The sequence below is a fragment of the Amphibalanus amphitrite genome, unplaced genomic scaffold, assembly GCF_019059575.1.
Source record: "Amphibalanus amphitrite isolate SeventyFive unplaced genomic scaffold, NRLGWU_Aamphi_draft 000425F_arrow, whole genome shotgun sequence".
In the NCBI taxonomy this organism is placed as follows: domain Eukaryota; kingdom Metazoa; phylum Arthropoda; class Thecostraca; order Balanomorpha; family Balanidae; genus Amphibalanus; species Amphibalanus amphitrite.
Window position 1 is genome coordinate 479,317 of NW_024881919.1, and position 24,061 is coordinate 503,377.

Consider the following 24,061-nt stretch of genomic DNA (forward strand, 5'->3'; position numbering starts at 1 on the left):
CAAAATTCAAACGGCGTTCGAAAGGCCTGTCAAATTTGTCATGGAAAACCAAATTTCATTGACCTCGGGGTCACCGATGACGTCACAGGTCAGGTCAAAGATGAAATGTTTCACCGTTCACGGGTCTTCTAGGGAATGCGCTATAACACCGAGGAAAACGCATTTTGTCGAGAATCAGCGATAGGGCGTCAGTTGCCTAGTAGATATGTTGCTATCAGAGGTCACTGACAATACCAGGTCAGGTCACAGGTCAGGTCACCAAGGGTCACAGGTCAGGTCACATGAACCCAACTTTACTAAGGTTGTGTGATGCATGTTTTATGACCATTTTTTCATTTCCAACTCAATGGTGTTGGTTATAAGACTATCAGGTACGGCTTAAGTTACTTTCTGGTGAAGGTCCGGTCAACGTCAGGTCAAGGTCAGGCCAAAAAAGGTCACATTTTAAAGTTGATAGTTTTGCATAAAATGAGCATGGATTCGATGCAGTTCGTCACGGGGAGTCTAATGATGGTCTTTGTTTTGCGCTACGGGGTCTAGATTGCTAAAAATTGAGTTTGAAAATTTGACGTCATCAATTTTGAACAGTTTTTTTCGCTATAACTTCGCCAAAAAAAGAGGTATCAATCTAAAATTTCGTATGTGGATGGAAGGCGGTAAGGACTATCATACATATTCCGGTTTTTGCGAAATTAAAAAAAAAATGGATTTTTCGACTATTATATCCAAAAAAATCTATTTTTTTATTTTTGAGGGTCAAAATCAAAAAATTTAAACATCCACGATAGCAGTTTTGTAGCCCTGTTAATTCTACAGCTTTTATGTCCTTATCATTTTTTCCGTATTTGCAAAGCTATAGGCCTGACAGCTCTTCCCGCGAAACCCTTTTTTGGGTCGAAAACGGCAAACATGACGTCACTCTGACGTCATTTCCGGCCAACCTATCATAGCTTTTGGAAAATTTTTGGTCACAATGTGTAAAATTAATGTCCGGGAGGGTACTGAAAGTTTGGTGACGATCGGCGCAGAGGTTCTGGAGATATATCGAAAAGTCTGAAAGGGGCGAATAGCTTCCCCCACCAGGTTGCGGGTTAACGAATTCGATTTAGACGAAGGTCTGCGACCGAAATATCATCAATTTATCAATAAATAATCATTTTCATTCATTTTGTCATTTTCCGAGGAGAAGGTCATATATTCTAATGATACTTCCTACATTTATAATGCTCCTCGCAGCAGCTCTGAACGATATACGAAATATTGTATCTAATATCAGTCCAATGTCTAGCATTTTCGTTAACCCGCGCCCTGCTGGGGGGGGGGGTGTTTGAACACCCCCCCCCCTTGTGGTTTTTTGCAAATATCTCAAAAACGGCAGCGCGCAGCGCCGCCGTTTTTTGTACACCTTATCATACATCAATTCTACACATGTTGTGAAAATTTCAGACCAAGGTCATTCAAGGTCAGGTCACCAGGTCACTTGAAGTGACCTCACCTCATAAAAAGTTTCAATGTCTGTTATAGCTACACCGAGTGACCGATCGCTTTGAAACTTTCAGCGATTGCTAAGAGCAATAGCATGTATAAAATGTATATCTCAGAATTTTTATATCGATGACCTAAGGTCAGGTCAATTTTGCGACCTCCCCATTATAAGTCAATGGGAGAAAATTGAAATGCGCCTCTTTTGGACGAAAGACATTATAAACGCTCCCAAACACCGAATTACAAGTGGTTTAGACACACTGAACATAAAAAGTGTGTCCGTGACCCTTGTTTATGCCCTGAGGTCATCTTTAGGTCACGAATGGTATCTAACAGTTTTTCGCAAATAACTTTTGATAGAGGCATGCTAGAGCGATGAAAACGCCTTAGATGTGTTCAGCTCGACGATACGGATCGACTGATATGCAACATGACCCTTTCCGGTCAGGTCATGACCTTGACCTGAGGTCAAATTTTCAAGTTGACCTTTCAAGGTCAAGTTGTAGTTCATTCGATGCGTCTTAACGAGAGAAACACGATGCCGGTGAAAGTAAGCTCGTACAAGGCTTGGGTCAAAAGTTATTCCAGAAAAACTGTTTCCGAAAAAAATCGGCTTTTTTTGCAGTTTTTGCCCCTGCAGGCAAAACCGTTGAAGTTAGGTCAAATCTGAGAGGATTACTCAGAAAGGGCGTTAATAGGGCTATCGAATGCGCTTTTCCGCGGCGCTGTAGCTCTATTGGTTCCCGAGTTATGCGTTGGCTTCTTGGAAATTTTCGACATTCGACCTGGAAATCGGCGAAATTTTGCCTTCAATGACCTCTGGTGACCTGACCTTTGACCTGACCAAAAAATTGACCGAAGTGATTTCGTCTTTATTTTTGACGCTCTTTCGAACGCCGCCTTCCGCGTATCGCTACGTGGCCCAGGAGCCGAGTTACAAGGGGGGGGGGGGTGTTCAAACACCCTCCCACAGCAGGGCGTGGAAATCCAGGACCCCCAGCCGGGCGCGGGTTAAGTTGTTGTCCAAAACTGTTCAAGTCAGCCATTTGTCCAAATATCTCCGAAAATTACACAGTAATCAACACTCAAAACTGTCATTTGAATTGCTTATCATGTAACTTTGGCAGCGAAGAAGTGTTCATTATATTGAGAACTTAACAAACCATTCCATTCGCCAATCAATGCAATGCATGATTACTTTATAAAAACGCTGAAGTGTAGCAAGCCATCGTCCGATTCTGTACAATCTCCTACCTTTGCCCAACCAATTCCGAAAAGGACTTTGAACGGAATCGGCAACTCCGAATGTCCAGGTTCCTATTGGCACCACTATAACAGATGAAGTAAGGTTGGGGGAGCTTTTATCGAACGGGAATGATAGACGTTCTGTTAACCCGCGACCTGGTGGGGGGGGGGGCTATTTTTTGCCCCCCCTCCAGACTTTTCGATATATCTCCAGAACCGCTGCGCCGATCGTCACCAAACTTGCAGTACCCTCCCGGACATCAATTTTACACATTGTGACCAAAATTTTTTCCAAAGGCTATGATAGGTTGGCCGGAAATGACGTCAGAGTGACGTCATGTTCTGCCGTTTTTGACCCAAAAAAGGGTTTCGCGGGAAGAGCTGTCAGGCCTATAGCTTTGCAAATACAGAAAAATGATAAAAACATAAAAGCTGTAGAATAGACAGGGCTACAAAACTGCTATCTCGGATTTTTGAAATTTTTGGATTTTGACCCCCAAAAATCAAAAAATAATTTTTTTGGATATAATAATCGAAAAACCCAAAAAGTTTTTTGATTTTCGCAAAAACCGGAATATATGTGATAGTCCTTACCGCCTTCCATCCACATAACAAATTTGAGATTGCTACCTCTTTTTTTGGCGAAGTTATAGCGAAAAAACTGTTCAAAATTGATGACGTCAAATTTTCAAACTTAATTTTGAGCAATTCTAGACCCCGTAGCGCAAAACAAAGACCACCATTAGACTCCCCGTGACGAGCTGCATCGAATCAATACCCATTTTATGCAAAACTATCAACTTTAAAATTTGACCTTTTTTGGCCTGACCTTGACTTGACCGTGACCTGAAATTCACCAGAAAGTGACCTGAGCCGTACCTGATAGTCTTATAACCAACACCATTGAGTTGGAAATGAAAAATTGGCCATACAACATGCATCACACAACCTTAGTAATGTTGGGCTCATGTGACCTGACCTGTGACCCTTGGTGACCTGACCTGTGACCTGACCTGGTATTGTCAGTGACCTCTAATGGCAACATATCTACTAGGCAACTGACGCCCTATCGCTGATTCTCGACAAAATGCGTTTTCCTCGGTGTTATAGCGCATTCCCTAGAAGACCCGTGAACGGTGAAACATTTCATCTTTGACCTGACCTGTGACGTCATCGGTGACCCCGAGGTCAATGAAATTTGGTTTTTATGACAAATTTGACAGGCCTTTCGAACGCCGTTTGAATTTTGCGGATCCGTCCAGTAGTTTCGGAGATACGAGGGGGGGGGGCAAAAAATAGCCCCCCCCCCACCAGGTCGCGTTATAAACAGACCCCACCATGGCGCGGGTTGAAGAGAGGCGACTTATGTCAACTGACCGATGTGCAGCGTGCAGATATTGATACTCTGCAACTGTTATTTTTGTTGTTGTGTTTGTTTTCAAATGATTTTACCATTCCGTAGTAAGCGACTGTCAGCTGAGCTCATTGAAGGCATGACAGGGACGGTTCTAGGAGGGGGCAAAAACTTAGTCTCAGGACGGAAAATACAGACTTTTGTCATGTTGCGGTTATGTAACGCTCTCCATCCGGTGATTGTGGCTTTACCCGGCACGGCGGCTGGGTGCACCGGTACTCTGAGCACGGCTCGCGCGGCTGCTCCGCGCGGCCACCGGTGCGGGTGCCCGCGTAGGTATGTGAAACGAGTGTGCTGTCACGTGATAGGCCGAGCCGAGGTCAGGGTCTCCCGCCGGACGGTGCGTCAGTTAGTTTTCAGTACTGACTCAGACCCCACCTCCCGCCGACCTCTGACCGCCGCCCATCCGATAGCCATGTCAACTGCAGCCGCACGGGGAGGTCGGGGAGGTAGCTCTAGTCAACAAGGGGCTCAAACAAAGTGGTGTGGTATTGCGCGTCCCTCCGTTAGGACTTCCGCACGCTCGATGGCAGAGCCTTTGAGATATTGGCCGGTTTTTGAATGGTTTTTTGCACAGTTTTGAGAGACATTATGAATATAATAAGAGATATTAACCTTACTCTCATATTAGCCAAAAGGTATAAAATTTCAAAAAGACAAAATACAGTTTCGGGAGCTTTCGGCTTTGCGCCTTTATCAACCGTTATGTATTATTTAAATCATTTTCGTCACAAACATGCATGGAACAGAATTTCGAATTTTGAATTCGAATTTTTCGAATTTTGAATTCGAATCTCTTATTATATTGGCCGGTTTTGTTGAAACAAGTATAGCCTACCACGCAGTGAGCAGAGGGCTGTACAACACTGCTGACTGCTAAACCAAAACTCACCAGTGTAGAACTTCCATAGGTGTGTTTTTGTCCGACGGATTCTTGCTGCCTCCCACACATGCACCAGCAGAAGAGGGAACATGCCAGCTATATAGTCGACAAGTCCACTCGGAGTGTCACCCACATTGGATCGTACCTTTTCAGGCAGTTCATCGAAGTGGTGAATCTGCAAAAAAGGTGCAAAACTGTTGATTTTCGTTGCACGTGAACCAAAGCATGCCATCAACAGTAAAACATAACAGTAAACAACAGTAAATCAACAGTAAACAAAGCAATGCCAATCGTAAAGCACCCCAAGACGAAACGACGGAACTTTCAGTGCCTTACCCACATCAATCCAGGGGCGGATCCAGAAAATCTCCAAGGGAGGGGCCATTAGAAACCAGGAGGCCCCCCCATAATCCCACCTGTTGGAGGCCCCATCTTCCCACTTGTTGGGCCCCCCCCCCCAAAAAAAAACTGCGTCTATTGAGCTTATCTAGCTGTTCAGGCAACATCTCAACATCTGTGCAGGCTTGGAGGCCCTCTGTGCAGGTTAGGAGGCCCTGTAAAAGTGGTCATCTCTGTGAGTATAAGAGACCTCCAAGTTATGAAAAGCTTTACCAATCTTCTAACAAAGAAGTCTTCTCAGCTAGTCTTCTAAGAAATAACTAAGTGGGTAGGTTCAAAAAAAAACTCATCGGATTTCGGCCACTTTATTTTCAGGAGGCCCCCTTTTCAGCTTTTTAACTTTTTAACTTTTTATTTTATTTTTGAAAAAAAATCGGCCAAGGGGGGGCCATGGCCCCCATGGCCCCCCCCTTGTATCCGCGCCTGCATCAATCTGACATCTTCTGGAGTGAAAAATGGACCTAGCACCTATAAAACACGTCACAGGGTCGATTTTCCCAGACCCCTGTTCAGCAACATTCGACGTCACAAACGTGAATTTCAAACAGTTGCCAAAAATATAGCTTTAGAGATAAAGACAAATTAAAAAGCCCAGTTGTGTAGTGTATGACCTAGGGAAAAATACAAAAATAGCTTTGGTGAACTGAGGTGAGAGGTCAGGTCAAGCTGGAGTTTTATTTCTTTCGCAAATAAATTCAACAAAAAATAGGCCTAGAGCTACGGCAGTGGTACCGTCGCATTCGTCCTGTCAAGACGCGTCGAACCACATAAATTTTGTTTGAAAAAAGGTCAAATTTATCCCAAGCCCGTATTGGTGTTTTTCCAGCCGCGAACGTATGAGGGGGGGGGGGTCCCTTGGACCCCCCTTGCCGTTTCACCCCTGATCAATCTAGAGCTTCGCAGAAAAAAACGAGCGTATTGCCTGTGACGAGAGGAAGCCGATGATGCCCAATTTTAACCCTCGCCGGCCGAGGGGGGGGGAGGGGGGGGGGCCGCCCCCCATAGGTTTTTTTCGCGATAGCTCCGAACACGCTGGCGATGGAGAGCTGAAACTTAGCATACCTGACCTTTGATCCAAGCCGCATCTTTTGACAACAACCGCATTTTTGGGTCAGGTCAGGTCACTGACCTATGACGTCATAAGTGAACCTCTGCACGGTCTTCAGATGTCGCAACTTCGCAACGCCCTCACTGCCAGAGGAGATGTCACAGGGAAATGAAACTTGCAGGATCTAGTATCAATTATGAGTCTCACAACTTGTATATCTCGGATTTTTCCTAAAGGTCATATGAGGTCAGGTCAATTTCGTGACCTCACCATTATAAGTCAACGGGGAAAAATGAAAACTGCTATTCGGGCGCTGGGAACGATCTCCAACTATCTCAAGCACACATAATCGTGATTTGATGCACTCCTTGCAAGGTGAGATGCGTCACTTTTGCAATGTTGACCTTGCGTGACGTCATTTATGACGTCATCAAGGTCATATTAGTTTTTCGTCAATATCTCCCGATCAAATTGAGCTAGTGAGTCGAGAAAGCCACCAATGGACTCAGGAAGACCTGCTGAATCGAATGATATGCGACATGACCTCTTTTGACTAACTTCGTGACCTGGGGGTGCTGACCTGACCTTGACCTGAGGTCAACACCCTAAGTTGACCTGACCCGAACAAAAAGTATATCATTCGACGCGCCTGAGCGAGGCGAACACGATGCTGCCAAAATCGCGGCTCTGCGGCCTTTTTTGCAAAGTTATTCACCAAAAACTGAACCGTACCTTGGGGCACTTGACCTGACCTCAGAGGTCACCGGTTGACCTAGGACCTTAAAATCGGGTACCAGTCTCTGCGTCTCGTAACGGCGCACACGCTCGTTTTTTTTCTGCGACGCCCTAGCTCCACCAGGCGCGAAACGGCGTGGGGGGGGGGGGTCGTACCCGCCCCCCCCCTTGGCCGGCGCGTATGTAGAAAACCAATAGGTCCGGCGAGGGTTAAGGTCTTAGATCATCGGTTGGAGTTCCAGGTCAGGTCAATTACCCAAAAGTCGGGTAAATCGGGACCTGTTAGAAAGTCGTAAAACGTGGCTGATATGGGGGTTTTCGGGGTGCTGATCACGAATATCATGTTAGTTTTGATCACAGATGATGTCTTCATGCATTTAGGCCAGGTCGGGTCAGGTCAGGTCAGGTCAAGCAGTAAGGGTATTCGTAGTAGGTGGCAACCGCCTCTGACAGCTTCGTAACATGTTACAAAGGCACCAAAACTACTTCGTAAATGTTCATATGGTTGCTAAATTTGAATTTAGCTCCAAAAACTGGCCTAGAAACATGTAAAACTCCAAAAAGTCAACCGAGGTCAACAACACCCTAATGCACCCACAAACCTACCGTGTTCGGATTGGAATGTTTTGTGTCCGGTCAACCAAAAGTTCATGGCAAGTCAGGTGCTTTGCTCAAGACTCAATGGCTCTTGGACTTGCCTTAATTCTCACTCTGAAGGTGTGGAGCGAAACCCCGGTCCCGACTATGCGGATACAGGTATTCCAGGACCATCATTTCCGGGAGTGACTCTGATAGATGTGATGGAAGCAATTCGCCTTACCCACCTTCAGCTAGACCATCTACATATACATCTACATCTACAAGGTGGATGATTTGACCAGAATCATATCTGAAAGAAGTCATCCCACCACTTTCGCGCCCAGCCAAGCGCCAAAACACACGACAGTGGACCACAGAGCTTGCAGCTCCGCAGCTTGCACTGCACCTGATACAACGCTGAATGGCCGAATGACTTCCGATCATGGCAAGGCGCTTGAAAGTCATGATACGCTTGGCTCTAGACTTAGAAGAACGCCAAGGTCGCATATGACCCGCGGCTCCAGCAGGACGTCAGGCACGGAAGTAAGTGCCGCCCGCGCTCACTGCTCTAGCATCGTCCCGCTACTCTAGCTCTGGAGCTTGGAGAGGCGCCAGATTCTCCAGGAGACGCAGTAGCCCTAGCAGCGGTCCGGCTCGGCACACTGGGGCAGTCTTGCTAGGCTGTCAAAACGTGCGCCGCATTGCCGCAGCAGCCAGAGACGAATTCCTTTTGGGCGGTGAGGCAGTGTTAGAGAGCATCCAAGGAGGAACTGCGCACTGTTCCCTGGGAGCGCCAGGGGGGGGGGGGGGGTCCGTCCCTTTACCGGGCCATAAGAGGGAAATTGCTACCAAATGCTGCCAATGTGACGTCACTGGGATGGCCGAAAGCTGATTGGTCGCTGAGATTCAAGCGATGCTGTCAATTCTGGCGCACCGGCGCAGTGTTTCCCAGCCGTTGCGTGTATTGTTATAGGTACGGGGACCCGCAGTTGCTACTGTACACGAACCCCAACTCTAGCCGTCTGTCCTGTCCAGTAACAACCGATAATATTGATATCGACTGCCGGTCCCTATACAAGAGCAGCTGAGGTTTTCTGTGCGTGCCCTCTGACAGCTTATCTTTGTTCACTGTGAGGGTGCTGAGACAATTTACTCAGGGTCGCTGTACAGTAGCAACTGCGGGTCCCCGTACAGGTTATACAGGTACAGGTTATAGGTTATAGGCCCTTGCAAGGGGTTAAGAAAGTCAAAGATGGGTAGGTACCTACATGAACAGAAAACATAAACAAGGAACCAGAATAGAAGCAGTGTCGACATCTAATGCCCAAGGCCATCTATAGAAGGTACAGTCACTCCCCCGCCGACCAATCAGAGACAGATCCTGAGTGACGTCACCCCTGATGCTCGCAAGGGGTACTCCGTTCCTTTACAACGTAAAAATGACTAATTTTATTTAAAGATTATTCATGGCATTCTATACCTACTGCTCAACCGTTGATGTCAATGGAAAGCCCAACCAATTTGTTAGCGACAAAAAAAAGAGCAGCAATATGATAAGAAATGCCCGGTTTTGAAGATATATACGATTTAAAAACCCTCTGCAGTAGCAGGAAAGAAACGTATTAACGCATCGAGCTTATAGTTTTACTATGAATAAATCATTTTTCAGTAAGATTTAAAATAAGGTATCGATTTAATAAACAACTTTATTACAATATTTTTATTATTTGTAACTTTATTTTAAAAAAAATCAAAAAATGGCAGCTGTTGGCAAGTAGCTTGGAGGCGATTGTGGCGCACCGCGCCATTATTGTCCTGAGGCCCCCTATGATGTCATCAAAAGTGGAGTGACATGGGCCTGCTAATGCCAAATCCTGAAGCATGGTTGTGGGACAGAACAACAGACCCTGGTACTTTTCATTATCAATGTTGCGGAAAATGAAACTGAAGTTGATGAACTGTCAAACAGTGATTGTAGTTAAAACTCTTGCTCTTTCTTGCCTTGCATATTTTCTGGGGTGTGATATGCCAGGCTTGAAGCAACCTTCTGAGCAAGTCTCAAACTTATTTGATATGCAAGGCATCAAAACACTAGTAGGCATCTAAGTCAAGAAAGAAAAACATGATTCATCTATTTTGATTTTTCCAATTTGATTTTTATTTTTCTTCAAGCTGCGATCAAATCACCAAGGACGTGTGAGCCACAATTGCCTCTTTCAATCTCAAAGTTTATTCAAATTTTTAATGACGTCAATAACAAAGAAGTGGCAATTTTTTCCTTTTTAATAGTCATAAAAATAAGGATTATTTCATATTAAGATTTTACAGTTAATTTATTGCTCAAAAACAAAACGTAATATCATTTCTTTAACATTTTTAGAAAAAGACGTCATTTTATCAGAAAAGGCAACAACTCGCGTAAGAAATGTTGTGTTCAGGGTTTTGAACTTCATGTAAATGAACCGTATGTACGGTTTTATTAATTTTTACTTATTATTTTATTAATTTTTTACTTATTATTTTATTAATTTCTATTTATTAATTTTTATTTAATTTTTATTAATTTTATTGATACCGTAAGTACGGTATCAATTTTTCAATGAAGACACGAGGTAGAAGTAACTTTGGCTAGGCGCAATGGGGGTATGCGTACCATCATTCGAACAGTAATTAATTGCTGTTTAAAGGGACAGTATCACCATTTTGATGAAATTTGACATTGCATAGGCCCCACCTTTCTGGTCCGGGAACTGAAAACCGATCCTCGAAGCTCCACACCGTTATCCCGCTATCGCCGCTCAAAGTACGAAAGGTGTACTACACTTTGAATCGTGCTTCACTATCTTCACTGTTTAAATGTTTGTGCCGTTTTGAATTGACCGCCAGTAATAAAACTTTTACCCTGGTCATTCCATCAAATTTTATAAAGCCAAAACGTTTTTCGCACTTATTCATCACCGTTAAATTCATTAAATAGTCGTAGGCAATTTCCGCTGTTTCCTTCGGATTCTAGCGGCAGGGCTGGTAAAAATGGTTTTGGTGGCTCTGACCAAATTTTTGGCCATCAAAAGTGGCTCCTAACACGCGTAACAGAAGAGGCTTGAAAGTGCGGTGAACAACGTCCTTTTCAGGAACACCTTAAACATCATCAGTAACTATTTTAGTTTTACTTATAGCTCACTGATGTATCCTGATTTTAGGACATCGCCTGGTGTCAAACACAGCAAAAGAATGTAGGTAGGTATATAATTTCTTCTACTTTTGTTTAAGCTGGTTGGTGACAGAAATGTAAGGCACAAATGCATGTAAGGCAATGAATGTTGTTGACAAAAAAATATAATACTGACTCACCAACAGAGGAAATTTCATCATCTCACCCACTAGCATAGATCTTCCGCAGGCTGGTCATTGTCTGCATCATCTGAGATACACATGATTGATGATGTCCTAGGCTGAGAACTGAAACACAAAGGCACTATAAGTGAAATTCTAATATTAATTTTAGTTACAAAATGCCTGAAATATAAATAAGGATTGCTTATATAAGCATATTTTGAGTATGACGTACCAAAAAGAAAAACATGCAGAAGAGGAACATATCTTAGTCTTCAAATTGATTTTGTAACAAATATGCTAACCATTACTGGGTTGGTTGGCAAATAAATGAGTATCTTTAGCCACTTGAGTTAGGTATCCGTATGCATCTTCAAAATAAAAACAAGCGCCATATTTATGTCTAGCTCCACAGCTTGACCAGCTTAAAATATTGAGGTAGGTGGTCTATGATATTGCTATGAGATGTACTATACAGAAAAGGAGCAACTTCAAATCCAAACGAACAACAACCAACATACCATGAAATGTAGTTTGCCCGTGCCGCAACCAGCCGCAACCCTGCATGCCCTGCATTGATAAAAATGAAAAGGCCACTTGAACATCATTATTTGTGTTCTAAACTAGTCGGTAATACAGTGAACCGCCAATGGTAGAAGGCTCTGTGGCTCCCCGTTCCCTCAACACTAGGTCCTCATCAACTGATAAAAGTTACGGAGCCCTATTCTCCGTAGTGTTAAAGCTGGAAATCGACTGATGGCTCTTCGACTGATGAATGCTGACGCTGTTCGCGGTAAGAATTTACAGCTATTCTGAATAGGCTACCAGCTTTGTACTTTGTAGACAAACATTGCGCATAAGACCTCATTGGGAAATTGAATGCTGCTACTAATTTAATATTTGTGCTCAGGCATCTTGTATTTAAAGGTTTGTCGTAGAAATAAAATGAAAATATGAAACAAAACTTAACAGTTATCCTGCACATGCATACTTCCGTTGAAACGCTTATTTCTGGCTCCCTAAATAGCTTGTACAGCTATTGTTCTGGCTCCGATATTATCAGCGAATCGGCGCTTTTTACCAGCCCTGTCTAGCGGCTCAACAAAGGAATTCCTCCAGCTTGAATCACAATCTCCCTCCAATGTATGACGTTTATCACGTGATTGTCACGTGATATTTTCTCCCATTGTCAATTGTCACGTCCAATTGTCACTCCCTCCAATTGTCACGTGATATTTTTATAGGCAATACCTAAGGCTACCTCTCCCTAAGGACAACTCAATCAGAAGAACGACTGCGTAAGCGTAGCGTCAATAATGTATTATCTGCGCCAGTTCTGTAGTAATTTTGCATGCTTCCAAACTGGCGGCCATGCTTGTATAGTGGTGGTTCGCTCATGAAAATGAAATGTGGTTGCAATATTTTTCACCAAGTTCGGTCCTCAAACTATGTTTTTCTGATTCAGAAAAATAAGAAATGCTAGTAAAAAAAATCAGCTCCATACATTGATTTTTTTTCGATGATACTGTCCCTTTAAGTATCTACTGGGGCATTAACGTAATATTCAAATTTGACTTAGTTGTAAGCAATGAAATATAGTTAGTGTATTTTAATAGACCGCCAACGAAAACAATCGCGTAAAAAGCAGCCTAAGTCATCACTGACTTCTGACTAATGCACACTTTTAGAAAGCTTACTTTGTGGGCTTTCGTATTCCGGTGGATTATTTATCGAATATGTAACATATACCAGGGGTCGGCAAATGGTGGGGCATGCCCCCTTTGGGGGTAATGGAGCCCTTTCGGTGGGGGTAATGAGGGATTCTGAGAAAGCCTATTGTGGTGTTCTGTTACGGACTGGTGTCTCTCTTTCGTTCCGTACCGTACGAGTGTGCCAGTGTCACCTAGCGGCAGTTCTGTTAACTGCAGGTTGTGGGGGTGGCGCTGAGGGCGAGTGACGTGTCCGTAGGCCGGCCGGCGGAGCAGTCGGTTGGCGACGGTGGTCACGGATGGTGACGGTCTGTGCCGTGCGCGTTTTGAGTTCTTCCTTTTAACCGGACTGTATATATCGCGTGGGTGGTGCAATACACTACAGTGGCGACGAGGAACTGAGATCCTTCTGCGCTAAGTGATAACAGTGATCGCCGCGATGGACTGTTTGCGTGCGCCAGCGCCATTTCTAGTGGCGCCAGGACGGCCGACCACGCCCTGGTCCCAGTGGCTGGGCGAGTTCAGGATTTTCGCCGTGGCGAGTGGTTGGGACGAGTGGACTGTGCAGCGACGAGAGGCCCTCCTGTTACACTGTGTGGGACAGGAGGCGCGGCGTCTCTATTTCGCGGCGGCGAAACCGGCGCAGGGCGTGGCACCGGGAGCGCAGGAGGCGGCGATTCCGGCGCAGGAGGAAGATGGTGTCAAGGAGGAAGGACAACCGACTGCAGCAGTCGACCCGGTGGCTGCGATCTCTGCAGTGTTTCGGCGGCTGTTTCCGGAGACACGAGCGACTCATTCGGAGAGAATGCTGTTCCGGCGGTGTTACCAGCTGGACAGGTCTCCAGCGGTGTACCGTACTGAGCTGCAGGACCTGAGTTCCAGATGCGCCTTCGGCGAACTCCAGGAGCAGCTGATCTGTGAGCAGTTCATCGAGGGCTGCAGGGACGACAGGTTGAGAGAGCGGCTGTGTCGGGAGCCAGCTCTGACTGTGTCGCGCATCCTCGAGGTGGCTGAGGAGCTGGAGGTGGCTGCTGAGCGACAGCGGCTGGTGGGTGGAGGTGGAGCTACGCGGGCACCAACCTCTTCCCCGGCTCAGCTGGAGATAGCTGCAGTGACTGCTCCCAGGAAGGGGGTCTCGCCGTGCTCCAGCTGTGGCGGTCCCCACCGGGCTGCTGATCCCTGCTGTCCAGCTCGTTGGAGAAGGTGTCACAACTGCCAGCAGAAGGGCCACTACGCCAGATTCTGCAAGGAACCACCTCAGAAGACGAAGCAGACCAAGAGGAAGCCAGTGAGGACTGTTGGAGTGCTGGCCGTGACGGATGACGACCGGAAGAACCTGTGGACCGAGCTGCGGGTGGACCAGCAGCCACTGCGGATGCTGGCTGACACTGGCTCGGCCATGAGCATCCTACCGTTGTCCGTCTACAGGAAGCAGTTCCGCCATCTGCCCCTCCTGCCCACTGCAGTGCGCCTGGAGGCCTACGGCGGGTCATCGCTGCTGGTGCAGGGGGTGGTGCAGGTGACGGTGCAGGCAGAGAACGGCAACAGCTCCCAAGTTTCACTGTACGTGGTAGACGCTGGTGTGCCCCTGCTGGGCAGGGATCTGCAGGAGAAGCTGAAGTTGTCCGTGATTCACGGGGCGACTGTGTGTGCTATCCAGGAGCAGATGCCAGAGGAGCTGCCGAGTCTCACTGGGTTCGTGCACAGGGTGAGACTGAAGACGGAGGTCAACCCAGTACAGCAGCGGCTGAGACCTCTACCGTACGCCGTGAGGGAAGAGGTGCGGGATCATCTGTTGAAGTTGCAACAGGCTGGAGTCATCGAACCAGTCGACGCATCCCCATGGATCTCTCCCATAGTGGTGTCCAGACGGCGGAACGGGAAACTGAGGCTGTGTGTGGATCTTCGAGAGGTCAACAAGGCGGTGGAAGCCAGCGGACATCCACTCCCCGACATGCAGGACATGTTGGAGCAGCTTCAGGGTGCAACCATCTTCAGCAGCCTTGACATGAAGTCAGCATACCATCAGCTGGATCTACATCCGGATTCAAGGTCGCTGACGACGTTCATCACCCATCAGGGACTGATGAGGTACAGGAGGTGTCCCTATGGGCTGAAGAGTCGTGGTCTGGAAGGAGTGCAGGTGTACCTAGATGACGTCATCATCTACGCTGCGACCTCCAACCAGCACGAGAGGCGACTGACGGCTGTGCTGAAGAGGCTCAGGGAGCACCAGATCACGCTCAACATCGAGAAGTGCAAGCTGAGGAGAGAGCAAGTGGAGTTTCTGGGGTTCATCATCTCCAAGCAGGGGGTGGCAGTGAACCCAGACCGCATCAAGGCTCTCCGAGAACTGCGAGCACCTGCTAGCCTGAAGGACCTGCAGGCCATGCTTGGCCTGTTCGGCTTCTACAGCCGATTCGTGCCGGCGTACAGCACGCTGGTGGAGCCACTGCAGTGCCTGCTGAGGAAGGGGGCGCCACCCTTCCAGTGGACTGGCGAACTTCAGGCGGTGATGGACGACGTCCGGCAGCGGATCCTGGGCAGCAGAGCGCTGGCCATGTACGACCCAACGCTGCCGACCCGAGTCACCACAGACGCCAGTGACGTGGGATTGGGGGCCGTGCTCTCCCAAACTCACCCTGAGGGAGAGAGAGTGGTGAGTTTTGCGTCATGCAGTCTCACCCCGGCTCAAAGAAGATACAATGTCACGGAGAGAGAGGCCCTGGCATGTGTGTGGGCCGTGGAAAAGTGGCGGAAGTATCTCTGGGGTAGGCCGTTTTGCCTACGAGTCGATCACGCGGCTCTCCAAACGCTGATGACGTCACCGGGGGTGGGCCGAGCCGGCCTACGGGTGGCACGGTGGGCGTCACGTCTCATGGCATACGACTTCACCGTGGAGCATGTCAGAGGCGGTGACAACCCAGCTGATGGCCTCTCACGACTGCCAGGCGCAGAGGAAGGCGAACTGGATGATGATGTCGTGGCGGTGGCGGCAGTGACTGCCCAGCTCGGAGCAGTGCGGCGGGACGAGCTGCTGGAGGCGACACAGACTGACCCAGTGCTGTGCCAGCTGGTGCAGCAGATCCCACGGCGGTGGCCGCGACGGCGCCGCGACTGCCCGGCAGAGCTGCAGCCCTTCTACAACTGCCGAGAGGAGCTCGGCCTGGTGGGAGACCTGGTCGTCCGCGGTCAGCGGGTGATCGTGCCGGCGCACTATGGTTGGAAACGGCCTTACGGATGGCCGGGGGTCAACGCGAAAAAATGTTTTGCCCATTACTTTTTAATGCGTGGACCGATTGTGATGAAACTTTGCATGGGTATACCAGTGTCTTTTGTGCATCATACAGTAACTCAGAAACGACAAGGTCCCGTCACGTCACGCATGTGTGACGTCATTATTGCAAGCATGTTATATGTCGCCTAGGTCTTTCGTAAAGTCATCGATATCGTGAGGCATTTTGAACATGTTTTGAATACTGCTATGCTGAATGGATATTGTTGTTATGCTTTAGGGCGAGAAATATCAACGTAGTGACGCACAGTGTCCTACTATTTGTCATAAAGGGTCAAAAATTTGGAGAAAAAGTATTAATGATTCTTTTTTTAGATTGGTCAAAAACTAAGAAATAAAATGACGATCAAAATGACAAAAAATGCGTCTGATTAACCCGGCAGTTGCTGGGGTATTTCCCCACCCGCTGTTTGCCGGGGGGGGGGGCGTTCAACGCCCCCAGCCGATAACTCGCGAACAAATAGGCGCAGCGAAACGCACGAGGCGGCAAACGAAAGAACGCGACGAGACAATTCAGATGAATACTTGACAGTTGAATTTCGAGGTCACCGGTCGGGTCAAGGTCAGGTCAAACACTTGAAATCAGGCTTTCAGTAGCATGGACTTTAGAACCTCACAATCGGTGCCTCTCGTCATAAACTCTGTCACAACTGTGCACAATCCTTCATATAAGTGCTAAAAGAGTGTCAGATCCATGTAGGGGTCAGTCAAATATAGGCCAGGGTCAAAGTCAGGTCAATCAGGTAAGCACATAACCCCAAAAATTAAAATTGGTACCTATTCGCAGCCCATGACACATGTGTTATGGGTACTTTTGGGTGTAGAACACGATGGTGACATTCATTTTATCATACGAGTACGTGGTTAGTTGAAAAAGATCAATTTCAGAAATGCATGGTCGTGAAGTAGTCACGACCATGGTATCATGGTCGTGAAGTAGTCATCATGGTCGTGAAGTAGTCACAAGAAATTGCCAAGATTCAGTTCAAGATTTTGGAAAATGTAGAACGATGATCAAAAATCATAGATAGCCATTGGATTTGCCATGGTATTGGCAGTGTAATGGCGTTTACAGCATGTCTGTATGGGTGTTCTGTCAGTGGATATCCATATCCAAACTCCAGGATATCCATACACGTTTGCACGATATTCATACTCCAGGTGCAGGGGCGAGCAGTTACTTCTTACGAGGGGTGCGGAGTTGAAGTCAGAGTCGGAGTCAGAGTCGGAGTCGGAGTCAGAGTCGCCCAGAGTCGTGACAACGAGCCAGGAGTCGGAGTCGGAGTCGGGGTCGGTCAGGAACCCGCAGTGGAAGTCAGAGTCGGTCCGAATCGGAACAACTCCATCACGACTCCGAAACACTGGCAGGGGTCCGGAGTCGGAGACAGAGTCGCCCGGAGTCATGGCAACGAGACAGGAGTCGGAGTCGGAGTAGGAGTTAGTTTTGGCGCCACCACGACTCTGCAACCCTGCTTCTTACCATCATTTATTAGGATAAACCATTGCACGACTGACGAGCCGACATGCTGCTAACGAAGCGACGGGTAGGTACGCCTCGGGAGATGAAGCTTCATGGACGATTTTGCGCACAAGTGCGCAGTTTGCTTTTAGGTTCCCCTCACGCAGAATTGAACAGAGATTTATTTTGCCAAAAAGCTCAATGGAGGTCGATGGAGAGCTTTTTGTATGTCCAATGAAACATAAACGTAATTTTGCAAATGTTGCTGTGGTGACACTGCAAACAGAATGCAATGCCGTTCCTGATTTTGAACACGCATGAGAAAAAGAGTCACTCCACTCGATAGCCAACATAACAAGGATTATTTTGATATATAATAATCCAGTTTTACAACGTCATGGAGGTACTCCACATACTATCACCAGCGCGGTTGTTTAACCCTCGCCCTGGCAGGGCATCTTTCATAACACGGCCTGGCAGGGGGGGGGGGTCGATGCGACCCCCCCTCGCGATTGGCTCCTATGGCACCTAGAAACACCAAATTTGGTAGGTAGGTGGGCCCCCTGGAGTTCTCGCCCCTGTGCAAATTTGGTTGCTCTAGGTCAATATTTAGGGGGGTTTTGGGGGTATAAATGTAAAAATTTCGCTAAAAACAGGTCAAAAGTTTTTCGCTTATAACTTTTGATCTAATTAAGATAGAGCAAAAAGAAAAGCACCAGTGAACTCAGCACGTCAAGGCGCGTCGAATGATATACTTTTTAGCTTGCTTAAGTGTACTTAAAGTTTTTCTTAAATTTTAAGTAAACTTAAATTAATAAATTAAGTTCAAGTTAACCAAATTGCATCATATCGCATATCATTCGATTTGGCTGATCACCAGGAACACAATGATACCATTTTTTAAGCTCTAGCGTCATTATGTGCCAAGTTATTGGCAAAAACGTCATTTGACCTCAGTTGACCTCATTTGACCTGACCCATGGATAAGTACACCAAACAAAGAAGCACCAAGTGACCTGCTGTTAAGTACCGTGGTTTCAAAGCACAAAAGTGATAGAACGAAGCGGATATCTCCAGTATTTTCCGAATTTAGTATTTTCCCATAGGCTTAACATTACGACGTAATGACCTCTAACTGACCTCAGGTCAGTGACCTCAAAAAAGCCGGACTATATGTTATACAACTCGGTGAACTTAGCACATCCTGAAAGTTTGAAGGAAATCAGTCAAAAAATGTGAGTTGGACAGGTGCAAAAAGAAAATTGAAATTTGACCATGACCTTGTACCGTTTTTTCTGACCTGGTGACCTGACCCAAGGTCACCCGGACCTGAAATTTTCAGGTCATATGTAAAAAGGTTGCCCCATAGGCTGTGCCAAATTTGGCGGCGCTGCGCGCCGCCGTTTTTACGCTATCTTCGAAAAACCTTAGGGGGGGGGGGTCGCATCGACCCCCCCCCCCCTGCCAGGGCGAGGGTTAAACCTTTGACGGCGCACCAAAAAAGCCACTATCAGAAACTCCCGATTCTACGTACGATAATGAAGACTAAATGCGTAACTAAATATTTTTGTCTGCCCAATTCAAAACATTTCATCAATTTCCAACAGAATGACACCCCAAATATACATATATTCCGAAATTGCCCATGGCCATCCGTGAGGCCGTTTCCAACCATAGTGCGGCGGCGCTGCGGACGAGGATGGTGTCCCTAGCCCACGAAGGACATCAAGGGATCGTCCGAACTAAGCAGCGGGCTCGTGACATTTACTGGTGGCCCAAGATGGACACGGACATAGAAGAGGCGGTGAGAAACTGCGACGTGTGTGCCGACGTGGACAAATCGGCTCGGACTCGCAGTGCGCCGCTACACCCTGTGCCGCTGCCAGGAGCGGCGGAGAAGGTGGGCGTGGATTTTATCGGTCCAATGGAAGCGCGCCGCCAGCACCGATACGCGGTAGTGTTGGTAGACTACTTTTCCAAATGGATAGAAGTCGGCTTCTGCACAGAACCCAGCACGGAGGCGGTGGTGCAGTTTCTGGAGACGCTAGCATCTCGAGAAGGTTACCCGAAGGAGCTGGTGTCCGACAACGGGACACACTTCACCTCAGCAGCTTTTGCAGACTATCTGAGGAGTGTCGGCACGCGCCATATCCGGGTCACGCCGTACCATCCTGCCGGGTCAGGTGCGGTGGAGCGTGCGAATCGCACAGTGAAAAGTGCTCTCCAGGCGGCGGACCGGAGCGGCGAAGATCGAGCGTGTTATCTGCAGAAGTTTCTGCAGACGTACAGGAGCACGCCTCACGCCACGACGGGGCTGAGCCCAGCCGAGCTTCTGCACGGACGGAAGCTGAGGACACGTCTGCACGCGGCGGCTCTTCCCACGGAAGAACCGCAAGATCGTGAGCTGCGAGACAGAGTGCAGAAGAGGCAGAAGAAGCAGAAGAGGTACAGGTCTCGCGGGTTTTAAGGGTAGGTTTTGCCTTTCCGGCTATATCTTTTTCGTCTTCAGCTTTGTAGGCTTAAAGATGTGACCGATTTATTCGTATAGCTCCCTACCATGATCATGGAAAAAAGTTTAACCGTATGCCGGATAGTTTCGGAGAAATTTAAAGAAAACCTCAAAATCCGCCGTTTGGGGCATTCTGACCGCGGCTTCCCTGCAGTCGCCCATGACTACAGTGGCGCCACCCAACGGGTAGGACGCTGAAACACAGAGGCATGAATGAACCCAGCGCGTAGTAAACGGTGAATGGAAGCGGGACTCAGTAGAGGCTATCACTGCGGCCCGCGCGCAGGGCGTCCTTGGACAACGGCCGAGCCCTCGGGCGGGAGGCCAGAGGTCACGAGAGCCCGGCGCTGTTTAGCGTGTAGGGAGGGGTGAGGCGCTCGCCACCAGCCTTGTAGCTCGGCCGGTGTGGCATGTCTATGAAAGCAGGGGTTGGGAGGAGCTGGAACAGGGTGATAGGTTAAGGCATAGAATAGAATGGAAGTGTGCTGAGGCCAGTGTTACCAAGAGAAAAATAGCCGGCTGCCAGTATTCTTTTAGAAGTCTCCCTCAAGGTCAACTAATAACCCCTAAATATATCATAAATAATAATGATCGGAAAAGGTAACCGCTATGGGCAAAATATTCCGGCAGCCGGCGATGTTGCTGTTGGTAAAACTGGCCTCAGATCGACTAAAAATATCTTTTGCTTATTAAAATGCATCTATCATTACGAAATAATCCACAATAATCTATTGAGAAAGATACAATGAATTGTATTTTTCCGATGTTACCGTTTTTAAAACAATTATTATTTGCACTTGAAAGGATGGCCGAACGAACCACTCCCCTCATTGTTCTCGAACAACTCGCCATGAGTAGCGGATCGCCACGTATGTCTATACAAAAATCGTAGCTGCCATAGATCGGCATAGATCGGCCGAAAATGGGAGTTTGACAAATTGATGTCAATTGTGAACTTTTTCACCATAAGTCTTCCAAAAAGTCGAGCTATTTATCTGATACTTGGCATATCGATGGACCGCATTAGCCCGCGCCCCGTAGGGCTATCGGCGGACCCTACCACCCGTGGGGGGGGGGGGGGCGTTTCGCCCCGCCCCCAAGATCTCGGAAAGTTACCGGCCGATTTTCAAAATTTAAACGGCGTTGGATAGCCGGCCAGGGCTGCAGAGTCGGAGTCGGAGTCGGAGTCTGAGTCGGTCGGAGTCGATAGTTTTAACTGGAGTCGGAGTCGCCAAAATCTTACCGACTCCGACTCCGGGGTGTCGGTGAGAGCTATGCCAAATACACTTGGAAATATTATGCTCGTTGATGTTTCCAAACCAGACTTTGTCGAAGATAAGGCAATGTTTCTGTTTGGACGATCATTTTCAGCGAAAAACCAGAAGACCGGCTGAGCTAGAAACTGCTTATGATACTGATAGCTATTTTTAGAGTATCTATAACTGTAAGGCCATGGAACGCGCGAATGATATTCTCAGGCAAGATAAAAAGACCTCTGACATGAACTTTTCTATCATGATATGGATTTATAGGGAAATGCCCGGAGTCGGAGCTGGAGTCGGAGTCGGAGTTGGAGTCGATTTTTCAAGCCGGAGTATTTTCGGAATATTTTTCTCTATCCTCAAAATTGTAGGCCTGACAGCGCTTCCCGCGCGAAACCTTTTTTGTTAAAAATGGCAGAACATGACGTCAGATTTGCGGCCAACATATCATAGCCTCTGGATAAATTTTTTGTCACAATGTGTAAAATTGATAACCTGAGGGGCCCTGAAAGTTTGGTGACGATATCTATAGTCGTTTAGGAGATTATACGGAAAAGGGCAAGGGGGCGTTCCCCCTACGGGGCGCGGGCTAGGTTCTATAACATCTAGATTTTTTCGAAGTTTAGAAAACTTTCGGCTGTTTTTGAAAATAATATAATGATTGCTAAAATAATATGCTTTAATGATGTATATCATTATACAATAGGATGTATTATATAGTGTTGCACATTTTTATCTATGTTCAAAACTGTAGGCGTGGCAGCTATTCCCGCAAAAGTCCTTTTTTGTCGAAAATTGCAGACCCATGACGTTATTCTGATGTCATTTTTGGCCAACCTATCATACTCTCTGGAAAAAGACGGCCCCGCATGGTGTAAAATTGATGCCCAGAGGGTCCCTGAAAGTTTGGTGACGACTGACGATATCTACAATAACTACTTAGGTAGACATGGATTGAAAAAGGGAGAAAGGTCGTTTCGGACCCCCCTCCCCCTAAAAGTCGAAGGATAAGGCATATTTATCTCCTATCATATGGTTTTATCATGCTTCTTCAAGCGACTCATATAGATTTGGCTTTAACCCTATTAGTGGCAGGGGGGTTGTTTTCATCCACCCCTCAGGTTTTTCGGGAATATCTCCGAAACCGCTGAAGCTACGATGCTAAAATTTTCTGACTTTTCCTAAAACTAAATTGGGCACATTCCCTGAAAATTTCAAGTTCATAGCTTTACCAGGGGCGGCTCCAGAGCACTGGGAATTGGGGGGTCCTATTCGTGAAGCGAGTCATTTGGGCGAAGATCACGATGCTGATATATTATAACTGTATGCACCAGTTTTACGAACAGTGAATGAAAGGTATCATGTGATAACATATACAAAGTTATTGTGCATCCTCTTTTGACACGTTTTTGCTATAATAGGCGGATCCAGGCATAAAAAAGGGGGGCTATGTTTTACCTCCCAACATAGGTGCCCTGACACCGCCTATGCATGACCAATACAATTGTAGTCGTTCTCTCATAAGAAAATTGTAACATAACAAGACCATTACCACCCTTTTTAGAAACAGTACCAACAAAAACCTTATTTACTATACTTTTTGTGTACCCCCAATCTTAATGATCTGTATCCGCCTATGATTTTTGAAAATGCATATTTTTAGGATCCATGTGAATTCCTGGTTCATTCTCTATCGATCGGCAAAAGGTGCGTTAAGATTGGTTCAGAAACCTGGCCGTGATAAACAGTCCAAAATGTATCTGCAATTTGCCCGTTTTTACCCCCCTCTACCCCCCTATTGACATTTTTTTCAATTGTTATTTTTTAGAAATGTAGATCACGTTGAGCGAAATCGAATGCCGTTTGAATTTTGAAAATCGGCCCGTTAGATCTCGAGATATCAGGGGGGGGTCGTAAACAGCCCCCCTGCCACTAATAGGGGTAGCCAGGAGCCTGCCACTAATAGGGTTAAAAATAACAAAGATAACAAATAACATTAGTGTAACTAGACCCCAAATGCCTATCTTATAAAAATGATGTCAAAAATCCATACAACATTTTCTGCGGTAAGAGTTGTGTCTGGTAGTTTTGGAACTATAGTGCGGCAGAAAATAAAACTGTAGTGTGACCAGATATCCGGCCTCATCAGGTCACGGATAATTAGCAGAAACGTTCCCAAGAAATAACAGCGCTAAACAGTCGTCTGCCGGCTCCATTGGTAACCGGCTAATACTATTCGCGACCTTGGATCGGCACGCTGCCGGCTCACTCAGCCCTCTGGCTACGGACGACCTTGACCGCTCAACACCGATTGGCCAACGGACGGGGTCGTGCGCTGGTCAGCACGTGGAGAGGACGGGGCACAGCACCGCACATTGTATGCGACCTCTGACCTTTCCCTGTCTCCTGACCGCATGACGGGTCGCCGGCCCAGGCGGTAGAAACCGGTTCTAGCCTCTACACACGCTGCCACCCTAACCCTCCCCTCCCCACGCTACTACGTGATGTAGTACACGCTCGTGCGTAACTGGGCGGAGCAAAGGGTCGCCGATACAGGGGCGGAGCTAGTTGCCCTCCCGCCCGCCGAGCGACCTACCGCTAAAACCCGCGAGACCTGTACGCTGACGAGCGGCGTGCAGCTGAGACACCACGGTTCCAGGTCGGCGACTGGGTCCGGTGCCGGCTGGTGCCGCGTCCCAAGAAGGG

At 47.3% G+C, this 24,061-nt stretch overlaps 1 protein-coding gene across 1 annotated transcript; it reads left to right on the top strand.

The window, feature by feature from the left end:
• Window positions 1-13,269: 13,269 nt before the first annotated feature.
• Window positions 13,270-20,051, top strand: LOC122391188 (uncharacterized protein K02A2.6-like). The gene is made up of 3 exons (XM_043384865.1): window positions 13,270-15,433; window positions 15,782-16,051; window positions 19,471-20,051. Exons 1-3 carry the CDS (start codon window positions 13,270-13,272, stop codon window positions 20,049-20,051), a joined length of 3,015 nt encoding a protein of 1,004 aa, XP_043240800.1.
• The last annotated feature ends 4,010 nt before the right edge of the window (window positions 20,052-24,061 follow it).